General features: G+C 55.2%; 2 protein-coding genes across 2 annotated transcripts in view; one reads left to right on the top strand and one right to left on the bottom strand.

Moving 5' to 3' along the window:
- Window positions 1–22,372, top strand: part of dock2 (dedicator of cytokinesis 2) — a 68,947-nt gene that overhangs the window by 22,245 nt on the left and 24,330 nt on the right. Inside the window, exons 20-26 of the mRNA XM_088932534.1 lie at window positions 106–206; window positions 901–1,035; window positions 4,232–4,340; window positions 4,749–4,819; window positions 5,744–5,850; window positions 8,934–9,094; window positions 9,538–9,633. Coding sequence (XP_088788660.1) covers window positions 106–206; window positions 901–1,035; window positions 4,232–4,340; window positions 4,749–4,819; window positions 5,744–5,850; window positions 8,934–9,094; window positions 9,538–9,633 — 780 coding nt within the window. The remainder of the gene's footprint in view (window positions 1–105; window positions 207–900; window positions 1,036–4,231; window positions 4,341–4,748; window positions 4,820–5,743; window positions 5,851–8,933; window positions 9,095–9,537; window positions 9,634–22,372) is intronic.
- On the bottom strand, window positions 12,448–17,684 carry LOC148821107 (uncharacterized). Its single transcript, XM_088932332.1, has 4 exons — window positions 16,970–17,684; window positions 16,357–16,912; window positions 15,521–15,595; window positions 12,448–12,619 (listed from the first exon to the last, which is right to left on the bottom strand). The coding sequence occupies exons 1-4, from the start codon at window positions 17,682–17,684 to the stop codon at window positions 12,448–12,450; spliced, it is 1,518 nt and encodes a 505-aa protein (XP_088788458.1).

Genomic DNA, 22,372 nt, shown 5'->3' with positions numbered 1-22,372 from the left:
GCCCATGGTGATTGACGTCACAGAGCTACTTGCCAGTGATGTCATTGCTGTGATGTCATTGCTCTGTCCCAATATGTCAGCTGACTGACGGTGTACTCCTTTCAGATCTACATCATTGGGCTCATTGCAGACAGGAAGTTCCAGCACTTCAACACTGTCCTGGAGGCCTACATCAAACAGCACTTCAGCGCAACACTGGCCTACAAGTCAGTCTGTGTGTCTTTTCACAAGTCAAAACACAGAGCATTGCAAGCCAGCCTGTCTGTGTGTCTTTTACATGTCAAACAGTTCAAAGAGCTTTTTTTGCCCGGACCGATGAATTAGAGTGCTGCCAAAGCAGATACAATAAGCACAACATTTAAAGACATTTAAATATGGAGCATTATTGAGGGACAGGATCACTGTTTGCTCCTCAGGCTGTGACAGGAGATCACACGCTGGGCTGCAGCTCTATTGAGTTTCTTCTCCCAGTAGGATCAGAAGCTGTTCTGATTCTGGCAGGTGTGGGAATTCTGGGAATAGATTTGTTAGACACTAAACTTTCCCCTGCTCCTCTCCTCTGTTTCTGTCTCTGTCGGTCACACTCCCAGTTAATGCTGTCTGGCTGAGGCTGTAATTCCCCTGACAGACACCAGAGGGCAGTGTAGGAGAGCAGATTGCCCCTGCAGGCCACTGTGCTGGGTCAGGTGCAATAGAGCTGTTTAACAAGTTAATGGACATAATTGAGGAGATAAAGTCTCACTAATTAATTCATGAAAACCAAGCGGCAGGCAGTTCCCAGTTGACTGTCTGGAGTATTTTAATGTTTCACTACTTCTCCTCTCTCCCTTTATATCCTTCCTGATCTCCTCTCTCTGTGCGTATCTCTTCCAAATTCCCTCACGGCCTCCTTTCTCCCAGGAAGCTGATGTCAGTGCTGAAGACCTACCTGGACACCTCGAGCCGCGGGGAGCAGTGCGAGCCCATCCTGCGCACGCTCAAGGCGCTGGAGTACGTCTTCAAGTTCATCGTGCGCTCCCGCATGCTGTACTCACAGTGAGTGTGCCATCTGCACTACCGCTCAACACAAAGCAACACATAGCGACACGGCACGCTAAAGAGTGTAGTACAGAGCACAGCGCAATCCAGTACAGTTAGTATAGAGCACAGCGCAATACATGGTACAGTTAGAATAGAGTACTGCGCAATCCAGTACAGTTAGTATAGAGCACAGCGCAATCCAGTACAGTTAGTGTAGAATACAGCACAATACACAGTACAGTTAGTATAGAGTACAGCACAATACACGCTTCAGTTAGTATAGAGTACTGGACAATTCAGTACAGTTAGTATATAGAGTACAGTGCAATATATGGTACAGTTAATATAGTGTACAGTGCAATACAGTACAGTTAGTATAGTGTACAGCACAATCCAGTACACTTAGTATAGAGTACAGCACAATGCACTACACAGTTAGTACAGAGTACAGGACAATATAGTACAGTTAGTATAGAGTACAGTGCAATACACAGTACAGTTAGTATAGAGTACTGTATTGTCTTTCACATCCTGTAGCGTCCCAGTGGGTGATGTAGTGTTGTGTGTTCCAGTGGGTGACATAGTGTTGTGTGTGTTGTGTGTCCCAGGGGGTAAGGTAGTGTTGTTTGGCTTGTCTTATGCTTTGATTGACTTTGATCCATGATGTTCTAGCTGTGCTGTCCTGAGGTTGGTTGGTGTCAGTGAGCTTCAGGACCAGCTGTCTGAGGGGGCTCTTCTCTGGGCTCAGCAGGGTCTTGTGGTGGTAGGAGCTCTGGTCAGTGTGTTTCAGGTGTAACTGATATTGTATTGCTCTGTCCTGTATATTGATCAGCAGTGGGTATTGGCTTAATTCAGACCTGTACTCATTGTTAGGAGTTTTTCCTGCACATGGAGGATGTTTCTACAGATCTCCATGTGCAGAGTTTCTGTGGGATGTTTGTCCCATTGAGTGTACTCCTGGTCTGTGAGGGGACCCCACACTTCACTGCCTTATAGGGCCGTGGGTTGGATCACACTCTCGAATACTGGTAGCCTCTCTTTCTCTGACTCGCAGACGCCTGACATTCCGCCACACGCAGGCGCACAACCCCCCCGCGTCAGGCCCCCAGTGAGTGAGCCCGTCTCCGAGCTCCGCGTGACGGCAGGGTGTTAGTCACGCTGGAGCGAGTGGCTCTGCGCTGCAGCACCTCGTGGATATTTATGGCACGGCGGATGAGCGGAGATATAAAAAGACATCCGTGCCTGAGCTCTGCGAAGGTCTGCTAGACACAGCGTCCTGCATGGCCCACATTGACTTTGAGCCAATCATCTCCTCCCCCAGTCTGTGCGTAGTGCTGTCTGACCCAGGCAGGTCCCCAGGGTCCAACCAGGCCAGAACTGGGCCTTTCCTGGCTGGAGACTTAGAGGAAAATCACGCCATTGGCGATCTGCCCTCTGGGCTGGAGATTCAAGAATACTACCCCCGCTGGTGACTGCGGGTACTGCAGCTGTAGGTCACAGCGAGCGCAATGCAGGAGTAGAAATAAAGAATGATGTGATAAAACGAAGGGAACCCAGCCTTTTGATCCCAGCTCTTCTCCCACTGACCCCCTCCCTGTTGTGTGGCGAGAAAAGCAATATTTGAGCCCCCTGTTGGCAAGCCCAGAGCCAGAAGTGTCACCTGACCTCCCACAGCTCCAGGCTCACAGAAAGGCTCATGGGAATGGCTACTGGCAGGAGGACAACATCCAGCCTATTGGTCATTACCGGCTGAATGATCCGAGGATCTTCCAGCCGTTTCTTGAAAGAAGCCGCCAGGATGTCAGCTTCAACATCACTAGCTTAGCTTGTTCCACACTCCCACCGCCCTGTGTGTAAAAGAGCTGTTCCCGTCCCGATGGGAGGATCTCATCCAGCTGTCTCTTGAAAAGAAGCCCGGGCGCAGGTTTTAACAATGTGGCTGGGCAGCTTGTTCCACACTCCCACCACCCCTTGTGTAAAGAAGTGCCTCCTCTTTCACAGTTTCAAATGCTCTTCCCTGTAGTTTCCGCTGGTGTCCCCTCAGTATCATGTTCAGAACCTGTTGGTTCTTAAGAAACCCGCTTGGCTGACTGCCGGTGCCTTTGAAGATTGTGAACGCTTGTATCAGGTCACCTTGCAATCATCTTTGTTCGAGATGGAAAATTGAGGCTCCTTTCACCCTGTACACCCCTGGGGTGCAACTATAGTCACATTTCTATTGAGTCACTGCCTGTCATTTCAACACAGTTCAGAAGCTCGTCTTCCAGGAGCTGGCTGCACTGTGTCTGGATGTGTCCCACGGCCTCTTACTGCTCTGTACAGGTTTTACTGCCCCATGAGCCTGAGTGTGAGCAGGTAGTGTGAACGTAAGAGAGTGTGAGCGCCCGTACGTGTGGGTGTAAGTGTCAGTGTGAGCGTGAGAGTGTCAACGTGTTTGTGTTAGTGTCAGTGTCTCCCACCCCCCGGGCCTCAGCTATCTGCAGCTCCAGGCTGGGACACTGTGTCCCTGACACTCGCTGGGCGGCGCTGTGCTCTGATACTCAGTGGGGTACAGTTACAGAGGCCTTGGGGTCTCTACCCCCTGTTACCTTTCCCCACTGTGTGTTGGGGGAAAAAAAGAGAAGAGGTGATCAGAGTTGATTAAGCACAGCTGTTGCTAATGGGCCTCCTGTGCGTGGGCAGTACAAGGGTGTGGCAGGCAGGAGTGAGCTGTCTGTGTGAGACCAGGTGTGTGTAGGGGGTCTAGGCGGTTTCTCAAACTAAAAGAGAGAAGGAGAGAAGCAGTTGGGTTTTTTTGGTTGTGGAAGGGAATATCATTGGGGAGAACAAAGATAGTTTGTTTTCTTTCTTCTTTGTCTAAGTTGAGGTCAAGTCTCCAAGCGCAGGAGTCGTGCGTTTTGGGGGTACAAGGAGGCCGGAGGGCCTGCAGTTGATGTCGTGGTGCTCGAGAACCAGCCAGGAAAAGCCCATCTGTAGTGACCCGCAAAACCCCAGGGTGTCACACAGGAGATCAGAGGACATTGAGGAGACGGTCTGTGCTCCGGACACCCCCAGATCCTCTGCTGCTCCCCCTCAGCCCCCAGAACCCCATGCTGAGAGAGGGGGGCTGTTAGACTGAGGACCAGCCTGCTGAAGGAGAACAAGATTGTCTCTGTGTGTATGAGCTCACTGATGCTCTCCCTGTCCCTATGTCCCGGTGTCCGTGAGTCAGGCTCTACGAGGGGAGGGAGCAGACGGAGTTCGAGGAGTCTCTGAGGCGGCTCTTTGAGTCCATCAACAACCTGATGAAGAGCGAGTACACCACCACACTGCTGCAGCAGGTCAGCGCTGTCCCTGTTACTTACCCCAGTCTCATCACGCCACTTAATTACCCCAGCTCACTGCCCCAGTCTCATCACGCCTCTTAATTACCCCAGCTCACTGCCCCAGTCTCATCACGCCTCTTAATTACCCCAGCTCACTGCCCCAGTCTCATCACGCCTCTTAATTACCCCAGCTCACTGCCCCAGTCTCAACACGCCTCTTAATTACCCCAGCTCACTGCCCCAGTCACATCACGCCTCTTAATTACCCCAGCTCACTGCCCCAGTCTCATCACGCCTCTTAATTACCCCAGCTCACCGCCCCAGTCTCATCATGCCTCTTAATTACCCCAGCTCACCACCCCAGTCTCATCACGCCTCTTAATTACCCCAGCTCACCCTGTGTTAATGACTCTCTGTGTCCAGGTTGCTGCTCTGAAGTACTTGCCTACGGTTCTGCATGACGTGGAAACTGTGTTCGATGGCAAACTACTGAGGTACAAACCATCTCACCATCTCACTACCTCACTGTACTGTTTCATCTCACAGCGCTGGACACAGAAACTGGACACAGACAGACCTGACTGTCCAGAGAGGACAGGCTCAGTGACCACAGCCTGGCCATAGAAACTGGACACAGACAGACCTGGCTGCCCAGAGAGGACAGGCTCAGTGACCACAGCCTGGCCATAGAAACTGGACACAGACAGACCTGACTGTCCAGAGAGGACAGGCTCAGTGACCACAGCCTGGCCATAGAAACTGGACACAGACAGACCTGACTGTCCAGAGAGGACAGGCTCAGTGACCACAGCCTGGCCATAGAAACTGGACACAGACAGACCTGACTGTCCGGAGAGGACAGGCTCAGTGACCACAGCCTGGCCATAGAAACTGAACACAGACAGACCTGACTGTCCAGAGAGGACAGGCTCAGTGACCACAGCCTGGCCATAGAAACTGAACACAGACAGACCTGACTGTCCAGAGAGGACAGGCTCAGTGACCACAGCCTGGCCATAGAAACTGGACACAGACATACCTGACTGTCCGGAGATGACAGGCTCAGTGACCACAGCCTGGTTATAGAAACTGGACACAGACAGACCTGACTGTCCAGAGAGGACAGGCTCAGTGACCACAGCCTGGTTATAGAAACTGGACACAGGCAGGCCCAGCTGCTCTCCCACATCCAGCAGGGAGAAGCAGAGAGACAGATAGAGGGGGAGAGATGAGAGAGGATGGAGAGGGAGAGATCTGCTCCTGTCACGCTGTGTCTCTCTCTTCCTCTTTGTGTCAGAGCAGTTCGTGTCACAAGCTTCCTTTCAGGCCAACTACAACAAGTGAGCTCGGCACATGCCATCACACACACACACAAACCTGTGATGACAGCCCTGACCCCCTCCTCTCCCTGCCCCCAGCCAGCTGCTGTTCGAGTTCTACACCTGCATCCCCCCCGACAAGCTGCAGAGACAGAAGGTTCAGTCCATGACTGAGATCGTGGGCAGTCGGCTCTTTAAGAAACAAGGTGAGGCTCTGAGCAGGGCAGTCAAACCCTGAGTCCTACACACCTCCCTCTGTACTGTCTCTCTGGCCCTGTCTCCATTCGAACCCTGAGTCCTACACACCTCCCTCTGTACTGTCTCTGGCCCTGTCTCCATTCGAACCCTGAGTCCTACACACCTCCCTCGGTACTGTCTCTCTGGCCCTGTCTCCATTCGAACCCTGAGTCCTACACACCTCCCTCTGTACTGTCTCTGGCCCTGTCTCCATTCGAACCCTGAGTCCTACACACCTCCCTCTGTACTGTCTCTCTGGCCCTGTCTCCATTCGAACCCTGAGTCCTACACACCTCCCTCTGTACTGTCTCTCTGGCCCTGTCTCCATTCGAACCCTGAGTCCTACACAGCTCCCTCAGTACTGTCTCTCTGGCCCTGTCTCCATTCGAACCCTGAGTCCTACACACCTCCCTCTGTACTGTCTCTCTGGCCCTGTCTCCATTCGAACCCTGAGTCCTACACAGCTCCCTCTGTACTGTCTCTCTGGCCCTGTCTCCATTCGAACCCTGAGTCCTACACACCTCCCTCGGTACTGTCTCTCTGGCCCTGTCTCCATTCGAACCCTGAGTCCTACACTGTCTCTCTGGCCCTGTCTCCATTCGAACCCTGAGTCCTACACAGCTCCCTCTGTACTGTCTCTCTGGCCCTGTCTCCATTCGAACCCTGAGTCCTACACACCTCCCTCGGTACTGTCTCTCTGGCCCTGTCTCCATTCGAACCCTGAGTCCTACACACCTCCCTCTGTACTGTCTCTCTGGCCCTGTCTCCATTCGAACCCTGAGTCCTACACAGCTCCCTCTGTACTGTCTCTGGCCCTGTCTCCATTCGAACCCTGATCCAGATTAAAAGGATGGTCTGCTGAGGAAGGTGAGGGACAGTCTGTATCTGTGGCTCTTCTCCCAGAAGCCCTGACACTGCTGGCGTCTCATCTTGGAGCAGAAAACGTTCTGAGCGCTGAGCCTGTCAGACCGTGGATGTGCAATCGGACTCGCGGTGTCAGTCGTCCTAATCGGTTCTGACAGTGCAAGAAGCTAGAACGAATTTTCCTGGCTCTGAGTCAAGCTGGCGTTCAGGGGTCTGAGTGCCCACTCGACTGCCAAGGAGCAGCTCTGTTCCAGGGGCCTGAGTACGTTGCCCTCCCTCCTCTCAACTACCCCTCCTCCAGCCCTGCCCCTCACCCCGCCCCCCAACCTCCAGTCCTGCCCCTCACCTCGCCTCCCTACCTCCAGCCCTGCCCCTCACCCCACCCCCACCCTCCAGCCCTGTCCCTCACCACCTCCCACCCTCCAGCCCTGTCCCTCACCACCTCCCATCCTCCAGTCCTGCCCCTCACCCCGCCCCCCAACCTCCAGCTCTGCCCCTCACCCCACCCCCACCCTCCAGCCCTGTCCCTCACCACCTCCCATCCTCCAGCCCTGCCCCTCACCACCTCCCATCCTCCAGTCCTGCCTCTCACCCCACCCCCAACCTCCAGCTCTGCCCCTCACCCCACCCCCACCCTCCAGCCCTGTCCCTCACCACCTCCCATCCTCCAGCCCTGCCCCTCACCACCTCCCATCCTCCAGTCCTGCCTCTCACCCCACCCCCAACCTCCAGTCCTGCCCCTCACCACCTCCCAACCTCCAGTCCTGCCCCTCACCCCACCCCCAACCTCCAGTCCTGCCCCTCACCCCACCTCCCATCCTCCAGTCCTGCCCCTCACCCCGCCCCCCAACCTCCAGTCCTGCCTCTCACCCCACCCCCAACCTCCAGTCCTGCCCCTCACCCCACCCCCAACCTCCAGTCCTGCCCCTCACCCCACCCCCCAACCTCCAGTCCTGCCCCTCACCCCGCCCCCCAACCTCCAGTCCTGCCCCTCACCTCGCCTCCCTACCTCCAATCCTGCCCCTCACCCCACCCCCAACCTCCAGTCCTGCCCCTCACCCCGCCCCCCAACCTCCAGTCCTGCCCCTCACCTCGCCTCCCAACCTCCAGTCCTGCCCCTCACCCCACCCCCACCCTCCAGTCCTGCCCCTCACCCCACCCCCAACCTCCAGCCCTGCCCCTCCCTGCCTCCTATCCTCCAGCCCTGTCCCTCACCGCCTCCTATCCTCCAGCCCTGCCCCTCACCCCACCCCCAACCTCCAGCCCTGCCCCTCACCCCGCCTCCCATCCTCCAGCCCTGTCCCTCCCACATCCCAGCCTCAGGAATAGAGGAGAAACCTTACTGCTGATGTCAATGTTATACTGAAAGTCTCGTGCAGCATGCAGGGCCAGACGCAGATGCACAGACATGGGGGTGGAAGTGGGAGACTGCTGTCATGTTGTCCTGGCTCATGGCTATGTGGGCTTTAATTCCTTATTAGGCACAGTTCAGATGCCCCAGACTTGTGTACAGATCCGAGTCCAGACAATCACGCGCCAGGGCCCCTCTCTCCGGCACTGTGACCTTTCCGAGGAGCGGGAGCTCAGAGAGGGAGGCAGGGCGCCCGGGGTCACAGCGGGGGCAGAGCAGGGCAGCAGGCCGGAACGTGGAAAGGTCACGCGGTGGGGGGGGGCACTGGTGAAGATCGGGAACAAGCTGCACTGGGGCGCAGCGATCACAGGCAGAGTGTGGGAGGAATAATCCGGGAAGGTGGGGGGGACAGTGGAGTGTGTCAGCGCTGCGTCGCTGAGGGATTAACTGGCAAAGCACAGCCTCAGCAGGCCTGGGTCACCACTGTCACAGGGGGGAGAGGGGGAGGCAGAGAGAGAGGGCGATCAGAGCTGAGAGGGAGAGAGGGAGGCAGAGAGAGAGGGCGATCAGAACTGAGAGACAGAGGGAGGCAGTGAAGAGGGTGTGTGTATCTGCCCTATGTCTGTCTTCACTGGGGGGGATGTATCTGCCCTGTGTCTGTCTTCACTGGGGGGGGGGGGTGTTTCAGCTCTGTGTCTGTGTTCATTGGGGGTTATGTGTATCTGCCCTGTGTTTGTCTTCACTGGGGAGGTGTGTGTATCTGCCCTGTGTCTGTCTTCACTGGGGGGGATGTATCTGCCCTGTGTCTGTCTTCACTGGGGGTGTGTCTCTGTGCAGAGTGCCGTGACATCCTCTTACCCATGATGCTGCGGGAGCTGTCCGTCCTGCTGTCTCGTCAGGATGACAGCTCCCATGATGGAGCGCGGGGCCTGGAGGACGGACGCAACTGCGTGGAGCTTCTGAACAACATCCTGGAGGTCCTGAGCACAGAGCAGGCGGTGAGACACCCCGAAATGTGTTCACTGTGGTGCTCCAGGGCTAACACTGTGCCCCTGCCGTAAAATAGGGAAATCAAGTATCTCCCCATCACACTGTCTCTGTCTCTCCCCCCCTCTCTCACCCCGTCTCTCTCTCCCCTCTCTCACCCTGTCTGTCTCTCTCCTTGTCACACTGTCTCTGTCTCTCTCCCCATCACGCTGTCTCCCTCTCTCACACTGTCTGTCTCTCTCTCTTTTCCTCTCTCACCCTGTCTGTCTCTCCCCTCTCTCACCCTGTCTGTCTCTCTCTCTTTTCCTCTCTCACCCTGTCTCTCTCTCTCCTCGTCACACTGTCTCTCTCTCCCCATCACACTGTCTCCCTCTCTCACCCTGTCTCTCTCTGTCTCCCTGACTGTGTTATGGTGGCTCAGTGTTGCTGATGTTTGCCCTGTTTGTCTTTGCAGGGCCAGACCTTCCATCATATCCAGGAGATTGTGCTGCAGCTCCTGCGCATCGTCAACCGCAAAGTCATCACCCTGGGCCGGGAACACGCCCTCATCGTGAGTCCCCACCCCTGCCGCCGCCCAGTCCTGCCGCTGCTATGGCAACGTGCACTCTCCTCAGTCTAGGACACACCCACATGGGCCCACAGAGACTGACCAGCCCCTCCTGTAGGGTCTGGTGAATCTGCTGTGTTAGAGACACATAGGGGAGATTCTTGAGCCTTTTCCAGGAGTGAGGCTCTTCACTACTGCAAAAGGCTCCAATCCTCAGTTTCAGGGTACCAGTGCCAGCATGATCCCACCTCCCCACAACAGAGGTGCAGAGCTGATATGACATGGACTGTGTGCCATTTCTCATTTAACACTGGCAGTGTTCAGGTCTGGGCTGTCCCGCAGATCTCAGGGTCAAATCGTCAGTGTTCAGGTCTGGGCTGTCCCACAGAGCTCAGGGTCAAACCAGCAGTGTTCAGGTCTGGGCTATCCTGCAGAGCTGAGGTCAAACCGGTGGTGTTCAGGTCAAGCCAGCTGTGCTCAGGTCTGGGATGCCCTGCAGAGCTGTAGTGAAGGGGCGCTCAGAAACAGGGCTGTCTTCCCAGTGGTTACGGGAGACAGAGAGGCGCATGTAATTGAGCAGTTTATCACCAAGAGAGTGACTCTGGCCAGGGGCAGGGGGAGGGGAGCTTCACAGCTCTGTTGTGTTCAGGAGATTTGCTTAACGTGCTTTCGTCTAGCAGAATGGAGAAGCCGTTCTTCCTGCGGTGCTGAGGCCAGAGGCTCAGATCTTGTCATAGTGATGAAAGGCTGCAGCAATCAGCTTCAGGGTCAGTTTCACCCAGCAGGGCTGGGACACAGACACACACATCCTGCAATACTAGAACACACAGACACACACATCCTGCACACTGCAGGACTGGGACACACAGACACACACATCCTGCAATACTAGAACACACAGACACACACATCCTGCACACTGCAGGACTGGGACACACAGACACACACATCCTGCACACTGCAAGGCTGGGACACACAGACACACACATCCTGCACACTGCAGGGCTGGGACACAGACACACACATCCTGCACACTGCAGGGCTGGGACACAGACACACACATCCTGCAAACTGCAGGGCTGGGACACACAGACACACACATCCTGCACACTGCAGGACTGGGATAAACAGACACACACATCCTGCACACTGCAGGGCTGGGACACACAGACACACACATCCTGCACACTGCAGGGCTGGGACACACAGACACACACATCCTGCACACTGCAGGACTGGGACACACAGACACACACATCCTGCAATACTGGAACACACAGACACACACATCCTGCACACTGCAGGACTGGAACACACAGACACACACACCCTGCAATACTGGAACACACAGACACACACACCCTGCAATACTGGAACACACAGACACACACATCCTGCACACTGCAAGACCGGGACACACAGACACAAACACCCTGCAATACTGGAACACACAGACACACACATCCTGCACACTGCAGGACCGGGACACACAGACACACACATCCTGCAATACTGGAACACACAGACACACACATCCTGCACACAGCAGGACTGGGACACACAGACACACACACCCTGCAATACTGGAACACACAGACACACACATCCTGCACACTGCAGGACCGGGACACACAGACACACACATCCTGCAATACCGGAACACACAGACACACACATCCTGCACACTGCAGGACTGGGACACACAGACACACACATCCTGCACACTGCAGGACTGGGACACACAGACACACACATCCTGCACACTGCAGGACTGGGACACACAGACACACACAGACACAGAGAGGATGGGAGACAGTTAGTCTCTCTATAGATCACTCAGCTCCCTTCTCCTCTCCCCTGACACAGTCTGGCTTTCTTGGCAGGTCTCGGACACAGTGAACGAAACTGCTGCACACAAATCTACTTTAAAATACACACTTTAATTGGACGCGTTGCTTCAGTTACAAACAGCTGCAAAAGACGATCCTAGGTACAAAGAGAATCACGCAATGAAATTGGCTATAAAAATACACTGACCTGTTACAGGTACGTAGAAAAGTCAGCCAGTACAGGAGCCGTTACTCATCCTAAAGACATTGTGAGGACGTTTGGACTTTCTGCCCTGGCTGTGTCTGATCACTGGATTGTCACTGTGTCCTGTGGGGCCCTGTCGTGTTCTGTGTGCTGTGGGGTGTGATCACTGTGTCCTGTTCCCTGTGGAGCCGCAGTTACTGTGTCCTGTCCCCTGTAATGTCTGGTCACTGTGTCCTGTACGCCAGATCAAGAGTAGTTTTCCGAAGAGTCTCCGTTGTGCCGGTGTTCTGATGGACCCGTTTTCGCTGTCCCTGTAATTAAACTGCACTCCTGCACTCCAAAGCTGTAGAGTACTGTAGCCAGGCCTGGCAGTCCGTCCCTGTGCTTGGTCGAGATTGCGCCATCCGGGGAGCGCTGAAGGAAGTTCTCATGCACAGGAGATTGTCTTGGTGCGTTCTCACTGGTGTTCAGCACAAGAGGGTCAGTGGAGGGCTGAAAATGCCGGCAGTCAGCGATCCTGTTCTGGACCCGGATTGAAAAGGGGGCGCAGAGTTGTGCTGCACCCAGCCGGCCAGCAGGTGGCGCTGTGCTCCCGTCCCTGTTGCAGAGCTTTAAGAGAGACCCCGGCTGTGGTCTCCTGTACTGTCTCCCCCTAATCAATCTGACCCGCCGGGCAGGCGGGAGCAGGGGCGGTTGTCCTCTGTTCCCCCCTCCAGGACTCGGGCTGGGTGGGGTTCTGTGGGGGTCTGCTGGTCGTCCCCCCGCTGGCGGGTGTGCTACAGCCTACAGCCACCAGAAGCACTTCCTGCTCAGTCTCCAGGCCTTGCTCTTGGCCGTGCGGGGGGGCGGCGGCGAGGGGGGGGGAGCAGGTTTCGGGGTGCTCCCGGCCTCCCCCTGCAGACACTGCAGGAACCCCTGAAAGCGGCCCTCCTGCTGCCGGAAGTCGTGCTCCACGCTGCAGGGAAGAGGGAGGAGCAGCTTGGTGAGTCTGCAGGGAAGACAGGGATAGCACAGGGAAGACAGGGATCGCACAGGGAAGACAGGGATCTCACAGGGAAGACAGGGATCGCACAGGGAAGATGGATAGCACAGGGAAAACAGGGACTAGCAGGGAAGACAGGGATAGCACATGGAAAACAGGGATAGCACAGGGAAGACAGGGAGTGCACAGGGAAGACAGGGATCGCACAGGGAAGACAGGGATAGCACAGGGAAGACAGGGATCGCACAGGGAAGATGGATAGCACAGGGAAAACAGGGACTAGCAGGGAAGACAGGGATAGCACGGCGAAGACAGGGATAGCACAGGGAAAACAGGGATAGCACAGGGAAGACAGGGACTAGCAGGGAAGACAGGGATAGCACAGGGAAGAAAGGGATAGCACAGGGAAGACAGGGACTAGCAGGGAAGACAGGGATAGCACAGGGAAGACAGGAGTAGCACAGGGAAGACAGGGATAGCACAGGGAAGAAAGGACTCACAGGGAAAACAGGGATAGCACAGGGAAAACAGAGATAGCACAGGGTAGACAGGAATAGCACAGAAAAGACAGGGACTCTCAGGGAAAACAGGGATAGCTTGGGAAAGGCACAAAAGCCTCAGAAATCCCTTTTTTTGGGATATTTCACCATGGCACAGATTAGGAAATGAAATTTCTATAGATCATAGAGAATGTTAATTAAAGACTGTATTTCCATGCTTGTTACTAAATAACATACTGTAGAAGACAGGCTGTGATCAGTCACTGGGTTGTCTGTGAGCTGACTGACTGAATCCTGTCCCCTGTCTCTCTGTCTCAGACAGCGGGACGCTCGGTCCAGGTGTGAGTCCCTCACGCTGTGCCCCCTGTCTCTGTGTCTCAGACAGTGGGACACTCGGTCCAGGTGTGAGTCCCACATGCTGTGCCCCCTGTCTCTGTGTCTCAGACAGCGGGACACTCGGTCCAGGTGTGAGTCCCTCACGCTATGTCCCCCGTGTCTCTGTCTCAGAAAGTGGGACACTCAGTCCAGGTGTGAGTCCATTACGCTGTGCCCCCTGTCTCTGTGTCTCAGACAGCGGGACACTCGGTCCAGGTGTGAGTCCCACACGCTGTGCCCCCTGTCTCTCTGTCTCAGACAGCGGGACACTCGGTCCAGGTGTGAGTCCCTCACGCTATGTCCCCCGTGTCTCTGTCTCAGACAGCAGGACACTCGGTCCAGGTGTGAGTCCCTCACGCTGTGCCCCCTGCCTCTATTCCTCTCAGATGCAGGCTGATTCACAGAGAATCTCCTTCACGCAGATTAATTCAAATTGACAAGTGAAAACATCCCCAGGCAGTCAACATCAAACTCAAATTCCTGATGCTAAAAATAATTTGAAAGTGAAAGTGTCCTGGTTTGGATTCAGGGCGTTAGAGGCTGTTATGACTGTAGCAGTAGCGGTGTACCCTGCTGTCAGGCTGTGCTGCTCTGCGGCTGCAGTCCACCTACAGACCCGACGTCCCCAAAATGAGCTGTCTCTTTCACTGCCATAATAGCTGAGCAGCTTCTGTAACCTGTGTGGAATCTCAAACGCCACTTTAATCCTCTTAATCTCCAGAGTCAGGAAATAATAACTTTGTCTGATTCTGTGTGTGTAAGTCATGCTGGATGAGAGCATGCTGGGTGATCACATTTACGTGAAGCAGGACGAGAAAATGAGAAAAGACAGGCAGGACAACCACAGAGAGAGAAAGGAGGGAGGGAGAGAGACAAGGAGGGCAGGGAGAGAGAGGGGATCACAGGGCAGGGAGAGATGGCCAATAATGTTTTTACTGAAAATGTCATGTTAATTGTTCCTGCTTTGGCAACACTAATTCATCAAACACGCCAGTAAAGCTCATTGAATTTTAATCCGAGAAAAGAGAAAGGGACAGAGGGAGGGGGGACAGAGGACAAAAAGGGAGAGAGAGGGGGTAAAGGAAGGGGCAGAGAGGGACAGGAAAGGACAGAGAGACAGGAAGGGACAGAGAGAGAGGGGGGACAGAAAGGGACAGATGGAGAGGAGAGACAGAGAGAGACACAAACAGCTGTCCAGCAGGTCCTAAGCTGTGCTGCTGTGATCTGTGTGGGGGAGGACAGACAGCAGGAGGCTCTGGAGGCTCTGTTCACACTCCTCCTCTCTCTGTGCTGCAGCCCTGTCCCACCTCACTCTGACAGGGCCCGGGGGGTCTAGGTACAGTGGTCCGAGGGGGTCCCGAGTGTCGGGGATGAGTCTACATACTCATGAGCCGCGCTCTGCTACTGCTCGGTCTGAAACCAGCCGGGCCGAGACAGGAGAGGCAGAGCAAGCATCCCCACAGCAGATCAACCAGAAAACAGTCCTGAGCCCTCGAGCCCCGCTCCTCCAGTGTAGATACAGTGTAGCACGCTGGTCAGTCACCGGTGCGTCGCTCAGTCGCTCAGTGCGTCGCTCAGTCACTCAGTGTGTCGGTCAGTCACTGAGTGTGTCCAGGAGTGACTCAGTCACTTGGTATGTTGGTCAGTCACCGGTGCGTCGCTCCGTCGCCCAGTGTGTCGGTCAGTCACTCAGTGCGTCGCTCCGTCACTCAGTGTGTCGCTCAGTCACTCAGTGCATCGCTAAGTCGCTCAGTGTGTCGGTCAGTCACTGAGTGTGTCCAGGAGTGACTCAGTCACTTGGTATGTTGGTCAGTCACGGGTGCGTCGCTCCGTCACTCAGTGTGTCGCTCAGTCACTCAGTGCGTCGCTCCGTCACCCAGTGTGTCGGTCAGTCACTCAGGGCTCCGGTCAGTCACTGAGTGTGTCTGTAAATGACTCAGTCTCTCAGTGCATCAGTCAGTGTTTTCAGTCTGTCGATGAGCCAGAGCATCAGTCTCACCTGTAAATGATACAGGCTGTTTTCTGGCAGGTGGGGCAGTTATTGAGATCCTGGCCAGTCCGGTATGAACAGCGTCTGGAAAAAAAAAGCTAAATTTAAACTACACACTCATTGACACAAACACACACGCCCACACACACAGGTTGACAATAAGACGAACAGACAGAGGGCACACTCTCAGTCACACATAGATCAGCACAAATTGAAATGAAAACATTAATTACACTTCCGATATTGTAATCTGTCGGGAGATTAGTTCCACCTGTCAGAGCAGTGAATGAGAGGGAAGGAGGATTAGTGGTCTGAACTAAGAGACTGGGAGAGGGAGGCAGGGAGCTGAAAGGGCACACTCACTGTCACTCAGAGTTACACACTCACTCTCACTCACACTCACACTCACTCAGAGTCACACTCACTCACACTCACTCTCACTAACTCTCACTCAGAGTCACACTCACTCACACTCACTCTCACTCTCACTCAGAGTCACACTCACTCTCACACTCACTCTCACTAACTCTCACTCAGTCACACTCTCACACTCACACTCACTAACTCTCACTCAGAGTCACACTCACTCACACTCTCACTAACTCTCTCACTCTCACTCAGAGTCACACTCTCACACTCACACTCTCACTCTTACTAACTCTCACTCAGAGTCACACTCTCACACTCACACTCTCACTCTTACTAACTCTCACTCAGAGTCACACTCACTCACACTCTCACTCTCACTAACTCTCACTCAGATTCACACTCTCACACTCTCACTCTCACTCTTACTAACTCTCACTCAGAGTCACACTCTCACTCTCACACTCACTCTCACTCACCCCTCGCTCAGGGCCTTGCTCCTCTCCAGGTCCTGGATGACGTTGAGCAGCACTCTGATCTTCTCCTGGTTGGACAGCAGGCTCTCCTCCACTCGCAGCAGGCGCCCCGACAGGCCCGCAGGGGCCCCGTTCCGCAGAGGCGAGGGGGGCTGGGGAGGCCCAGCGTGGGTAGGGTGGGCATCTGGGGCTGGGGACCCTGTGCTTGTGGGCTTTGGGGGAGCAGAGCTGGCTCGGAGTGGGTCGCCCTGGGAACCTTTGGCACTGTGGATCCTGTGGCTGGAGCCGGAGTGTAGGGGATGGGGGGCTGGCGGTGGGGGGACAGGATGTGTTTGGGGGGAGGTCCCCGATTCCCTGGAGGGGGTGTCTTTAGGGGGACAGTCTGCGTTGCATGTAGGGGCTGAAGGGGCACTCTGATTCCCCCTGCCACGCCTCCTTCGGCAGTGTGTGGCCAGGCAGGGGGGAGCCACAGACTTTCGCCTGCCACACTGTGCGCAGCAGCGGGGGGGTACAGCGGGGGGGCGTCTGAGGGGGCAGTCTGCAGGGTGAGTGGAGGGTTCTTTCTTGGGGAGCTCTGGCTCTTTGCTCCTCGAGACTGTGACGCTGTGATGTCCACTTTTATTGCACCCTGTTCTCAGCTTCCCCGTCTGGTTCTCTTTGCTGGAATCGGCCACACCCACTTTATCTACAGCCTCGTCACTGCCATCTCTACAGACCCCTCCCACTGTCTCTGGGGCAACCACACTCCCATTGGCATACCTGGAGCACCGCCTCCCTTTCTCCCGCGAGGCCACGCCCACTTCCCTGGAAGCCCCTCTCTCTGGTTGCTGAGAAACTCCGGGAGTATTGCTATTTCTGTGGGCTCCTCCCACCGTCTCCATGTAGTCTGAGTGCTCAATGATGTCATTCAAAGCCCCGCCCCCACCATTGCGGGAAACCCCTCTGCCTTTGACATCATAATCAGTGCCTCTTCCTGAGTCACTCAAGGTCACTCCTCCCTCTCTGGCCCTGGTAGCTCCCCCTTTTCTCCTTTGAGCACTGTGACTGGCTGGCTGGGATGCACTTCCTGTGTTGGGGCATCTCGCCCTCTTGGAGGTGGGCAGCTGCCCCCGGAGGCCGGGCGACGTCTGCACGGCCACGCTGCACAGCCCCGGGAACGTCAGGGAGCCCCATCGCCGTGGAGACAGCGCGAGGCTCTGCTGCCGCTCCTCTGCACACACCTGGCCTGTCTGACCTTTCACCTCACTCCCAGCATTCCAGCCCCTCCCAGGTGCCAATGGGAGGCCCAGCACTGGCACAGGATGGGTGGGCTCGGCTGCTCGCCGCCCCATCGCGCCTCAGACTAGCTGTCAGCGCTCAGCCCCCCGGGGAGATGGGGGAGGGTGGGGGGGGTGCGCATGGTGACATCACCCAGGTGGGAGGGCCAGCGGGACGACAGCAGGGGGGGGCAGACAGGGGACACAGCCTCAGGCTCAGCAGATAGAGGGGCGCATTCTGAGTGAGCAGCTGCAGGAAGGGGGTCCCACTGTTGAATCGAGGCTGGGGGGCTCACGTCGCCCGGGTCTGTGACGGGAAACTGGAACTGGAACAGATGGAGTGGGAGAGACAGGAGGTCAGCCAAGTCGCATTCACACCTCGGATCACTCAAGCGGATTGGGAAGAGGAGTGGGGTGCTGCCGGCCCTCCCAGCAGCACCCTAAAGTCTGCGTGGCAGCTGGACTCGGGGTCTGCCCCCCAGGCGCCTGACCGCCCACTCCAGCAGCGTCCCACCGGGATCCTGGACGGCGGGGGACGGTGCTGGCGTTAATTCATCCAGCCCCTCTAGGGCCTCCTTCATCAGTTCCTGATGAGTCAGAGCTCCTGCTCGGGCGAGGAGGCTGTGAGATCAGAGGTTTGGGCTGGTCGTTCTCCACGTTGCCCGTGTCAAAGCGAGAAGACACAGCCGGGGCGCCTACATAGGCCCAGTGACCGATCTCCTCCTTCACTGGAGAGTCACAGCGATCCCTCTCTCCATCTCCTCTCTCTCCTCCGTCGCTCTAAACTGTAATTCAAGAGCTCCATTGGCATGACTGATTAATTACAGTGCTGCCAAAGCAGTAACAATTAACCCGACATGATGTAAAAACATCATTACTAGATATTTACAATATAAAACATTGTGTGACTGGCTCACTGTCTGCTCCTCAGGCTGTGACAGGAGATCACAGACTAGGGAGCTGCTCTGTTGAGTTTCCTCTCCCAGTAGGATCTGATTCTGGCAGGTGTGGGAACTCTGGGATTAGATTTTAGGGAAGAATGTTTGTCTGATCCCAGAGTATTTCTCACAGTGCAGCAGAAAGTGCATCTCTGTCTCTGCTTCGCCCTCCTGGCAGTGGGAGTACAGCCTGTCTTCTCTGTGTAGTCAGGTCTGTCTGTGTCCAGTTTCTATGGCCAGGCTGTGGTCACTGAGCCTGTCCTCTCTGGACAGTCAGGTCTGTCTGTGTCCAGTTTCTATGGCCAGCCTGTGGTCACTGAGCCTGTCCTCCCTGGACAGTCAGGTATGTCTGTGTCCAGTTTCTATGGCCAGCCTGTGGTCACTGAGCCTGTCCTCTCTGGACAGTCAGGTCTGTCTGTGTCCAGTTTCTATGGCCAGGCTGTGGTCACTGAGCCTGTCCTCTCTGGACAGTCAGGTCTGTCTGTGTCCAGGTTCTATGGCCAGGCTGTGGTCACTGAGCCTGTCCTCTCTGGACGGTCAGGTCTGTCTTTGTTCAGTTTCTATGGCCAGCCTGTGGTCACTGAGCCTGTCCTCTCTGGACAGTCAGGTCTGTCTGGGTCCAGTTTCTCTGTCCAGGCTGTGGTCACTGAACCTGTCCTCTCTGGACAGTCAGGTCTGTCTGTGTCCAGTTTCTCTGTCCAGGCTGTGGTCACCGAGCCTGTCCTCTCTGGGCAGTCAGGTCTGTCTGTGTCCAGTTTCTATGTCCAGGCTGTGGTCACTGAGCCTGTACTTCATCAGGGTCTGTTTCTCTTTGCTGTTTCGTACCCTGGTCAGATTCTTGGCTAGTGTGTATGGTCTCTTTGGGGTTGCATTCCAGTTTGTGTTGTAAGGTAACTTTTATTTTAGATGTGCTATCCTGAGGCTGGTTGATGTGTCAGCGTAGGTTTTGGTTGTCTTTGGTTGTTAATAGCCAATTGTCAGGATGCTGTAACACAGGTAACTGTAACAGGTACCAGTATCAGTAGCTCATGGCTCAGCTGTTTCATGAATGAGACGACGAGAGCCTCTACAGACGCCATCCTGTCTGTTCCAAAACTCCCTGATTGGATTTGTTCTCAGCTGTAATTTATTAACTGAAATCAGTGATGATTTCAACAACAGCTTTGACTCCAGACGGAGGGATTCAAGAGAGATGGATTGTTGTTATTAAGGAGGGGTAGTTAATGAACAGGAAATCGTTCAGATGATTAGGGGGGCGCTCGTTAACTCATTAGCTGTGAGAGCTGCCAGACGGCAGTCCCAGCTGCAGACTGAAGCGATACACAGCATGGTGAGTGCACACATGCACAGATCCATCAGCTCTGGTGTCTGAGTGTGTCAGTGGGTTTGAGCTTCTGTGGTCTTACTGGGCCAGTGTGTGTGTGTGTCTGGTGCACTGCAGTGTGGGACACTCTCTGACACACCCCTGCGCACACTCGAAGCCTGTATCCAGCCAGTCTGGAGTTCTTCAGTGTGAGATACTGTGACACACCCCTGTTCACACTCACAGCCTGTATCTCCAGCCAGTCTGGTGCTCTTCAGTGTGGGACACTCTCTGACACATCAGTGCTCCAACCCACAATCCCCCTCCCCCCTTTCCCCTGTCCTGGAGGGTTAAACCGGAATTATGGAGCGCTGGAGCTCTGTGAGGTCAGTCTGTCTCTTGCTCTATATATAGTTCCTTTCTACCTGTCCCTGTCCCTCCTCCCTCCCTCTCTCGCTGCCCCAGATGTCATCACTGTCTCATAACCCTCTCCGCTGTAATAACCCCCCCCCCGCTGACAGACCCGCCGTTCACATAGAAACAACAAACAGCCGGCAGTAAGAGCAGCGTGTGAGCGCTGGCCGACTGTCCCGCTAATGAAGAACAGCGGTCCGCCCGCCGCGCTCCTGAAAGAGCCGCTGCTCTCCACAGCGCACAATCAATCACACAGGCACCGGCGGCAGGCTTGCTCGTGAGACTGGCCTGGGGTTGTGACGGCATGTTGTTGTGTGTCGTGCAGGACACAGTGGAACAGCACAAGGTGTGCTCACACCAGTACAGATCACTACACAGCAGTACAGATCAGTACATAGCATTGCAGACCACTACACACCAGTACAGACCAGTACACTCCAGTACAGATCAGTACATAGCATTGCAGACCATTACACACCAGTACAGTTAGAAAACACCAGTAAAGGACCATTGTACACCAGTATAAACCAGTATACATCAGCCTGTTAGTACACACCAATACACACCAGTACATACTTGTAAAGACCAGGTATTGTACAGACCATGACACACTAATACAAACCAGAACACACCAATACTAGTACAGACCATTAGACACCAGTACATACACCAGTGCAGACCAGTACACACAACAGTACAAACCACTCCAGACACCAGTACAGACCATTACTTATCAGTACTGAATAGCACATCTCAATATGGTCCTGTGCAGACCAGTACATATCAGTACAGACTAGTATATCTCAGTGCAGTCCAGTACAGATCACTATATACTGTATCAGTACAAACAGTACATCTCAGTGCTGTCCAGTACAGACCAGTATATTTCAGTGCTGTCCAGTACGGACGAGTATGGTCTTGTACAGACCAGTACATCTCAGTGCTGTCCAGTACAGACCAATAGAGGAGCTTCCCCCAATGGCAGCATACTCCACACTCACCTCAGTGGCAGAGCACTCCCCCCAGTGGCAGCACACTCCCCCCAATTACAGAGCACGCCCCTCAGTGGCAGCACACTCCCCCCAATGACAGAGCATGCCCCCCAATGGCAGAGCACTCACCCAAGTGGCAGCACACTCCAGCACATGCCCCCCAATGACAGAGCACTCACCCCAGTGGCAGAGCCCTCCACACTCACCCCAAGGGCCCAGGTGTCAGGTGTCCTGCCTTCCTCAGTCTTCTTCAGTCTCCCTCTGCCTCCTTGGCTGCACTCGCCGTCTCCCCCAGCAGCCCCCCTCCCCGTCTGTAATCACCCCTCCGGACAGGCTGGGTCTGGAGCCCCAGGTCAGCGGCTGGACCCGGGTGCGAGAGGCTGGCCGTCAGTCCCTGGATCTCCCTCTCTCTGGCACACGCACACGTCCCTTGTGCCCTGCGCAGGGTCTCCTGCCCCTCTCCCAGTCCCTCTCCTCTCTGCGGGAGACAGTCCGACCCACTCCCGGATCAGCTGGAGAGGAGACTGAGAGAGAGCAAGGCAGGGATCGGGAGGGAGAGTGAAGAGAGAGAGGAGCGCAAACAGAAAGAGAGAGGGAGGGAGAGTGACAGAGGGAGGAGGAGGTGACTCGGACTTAATTGAAGGGAGCGTCTCGAAAGTGCCAGGAGCGATCAGAGCTGCTGACAGGAGGTGCACGGCCAGTAGAGATTAGCGATCTGACTGTTAAGATGCGATGAGTGATATGTCTCCACGGTCCCTTAGCTGGGTCAAACCCAGAGCAGCTGAGAAGAGAGAGAGGGAGGCGAGACCTGGGCAGACAGATGCCCAAGTTAATGGACTCCTGTTTGTTCAGGGATGTACCAGCCCCATGTCTGAGTGCAAGTGTGTGCGTTGCCTGAGTGGGTGTGCGCGCGTGTGGCAGGAGGGATGCACGGTGTTGACGTCAGGCCCCCTCGGGGCGCTCTCGTTAATAATCCCCTCGTTATTCAGCCCCAGTTCTTCAGCGCTCCATTCCTCCTTATTAAATGTCAAGCGAGCGAGACGATCAAAGACTAATTATTCCTCTTGACAACCAGCCTGGGGGGTCAGGGGCTGTTCTCATTATCTTAACTGCAGC

Source organism: Atractosteus spatula, chromosome 14, assembly GCF_055471065.1.
Source record: "Atractosteus spatula isolate fAtrSpa1 chromosome 14, fAtrSpa1.hap1, whole genome shotgun sequence".
In the NCBI taxonomy this organism is placed as follows: domain Eukaryota; kingdom Metazoa; phylum Chordata; class Actinopteri; order Semionotiformes; family Lepisosteidae; genus Atractosteus; species Atractosteus spatula.
Note: the sequence above shows the minus strand (reverse complement) of the source record. Positions and strands in the feature narration are given on the sequence as shown.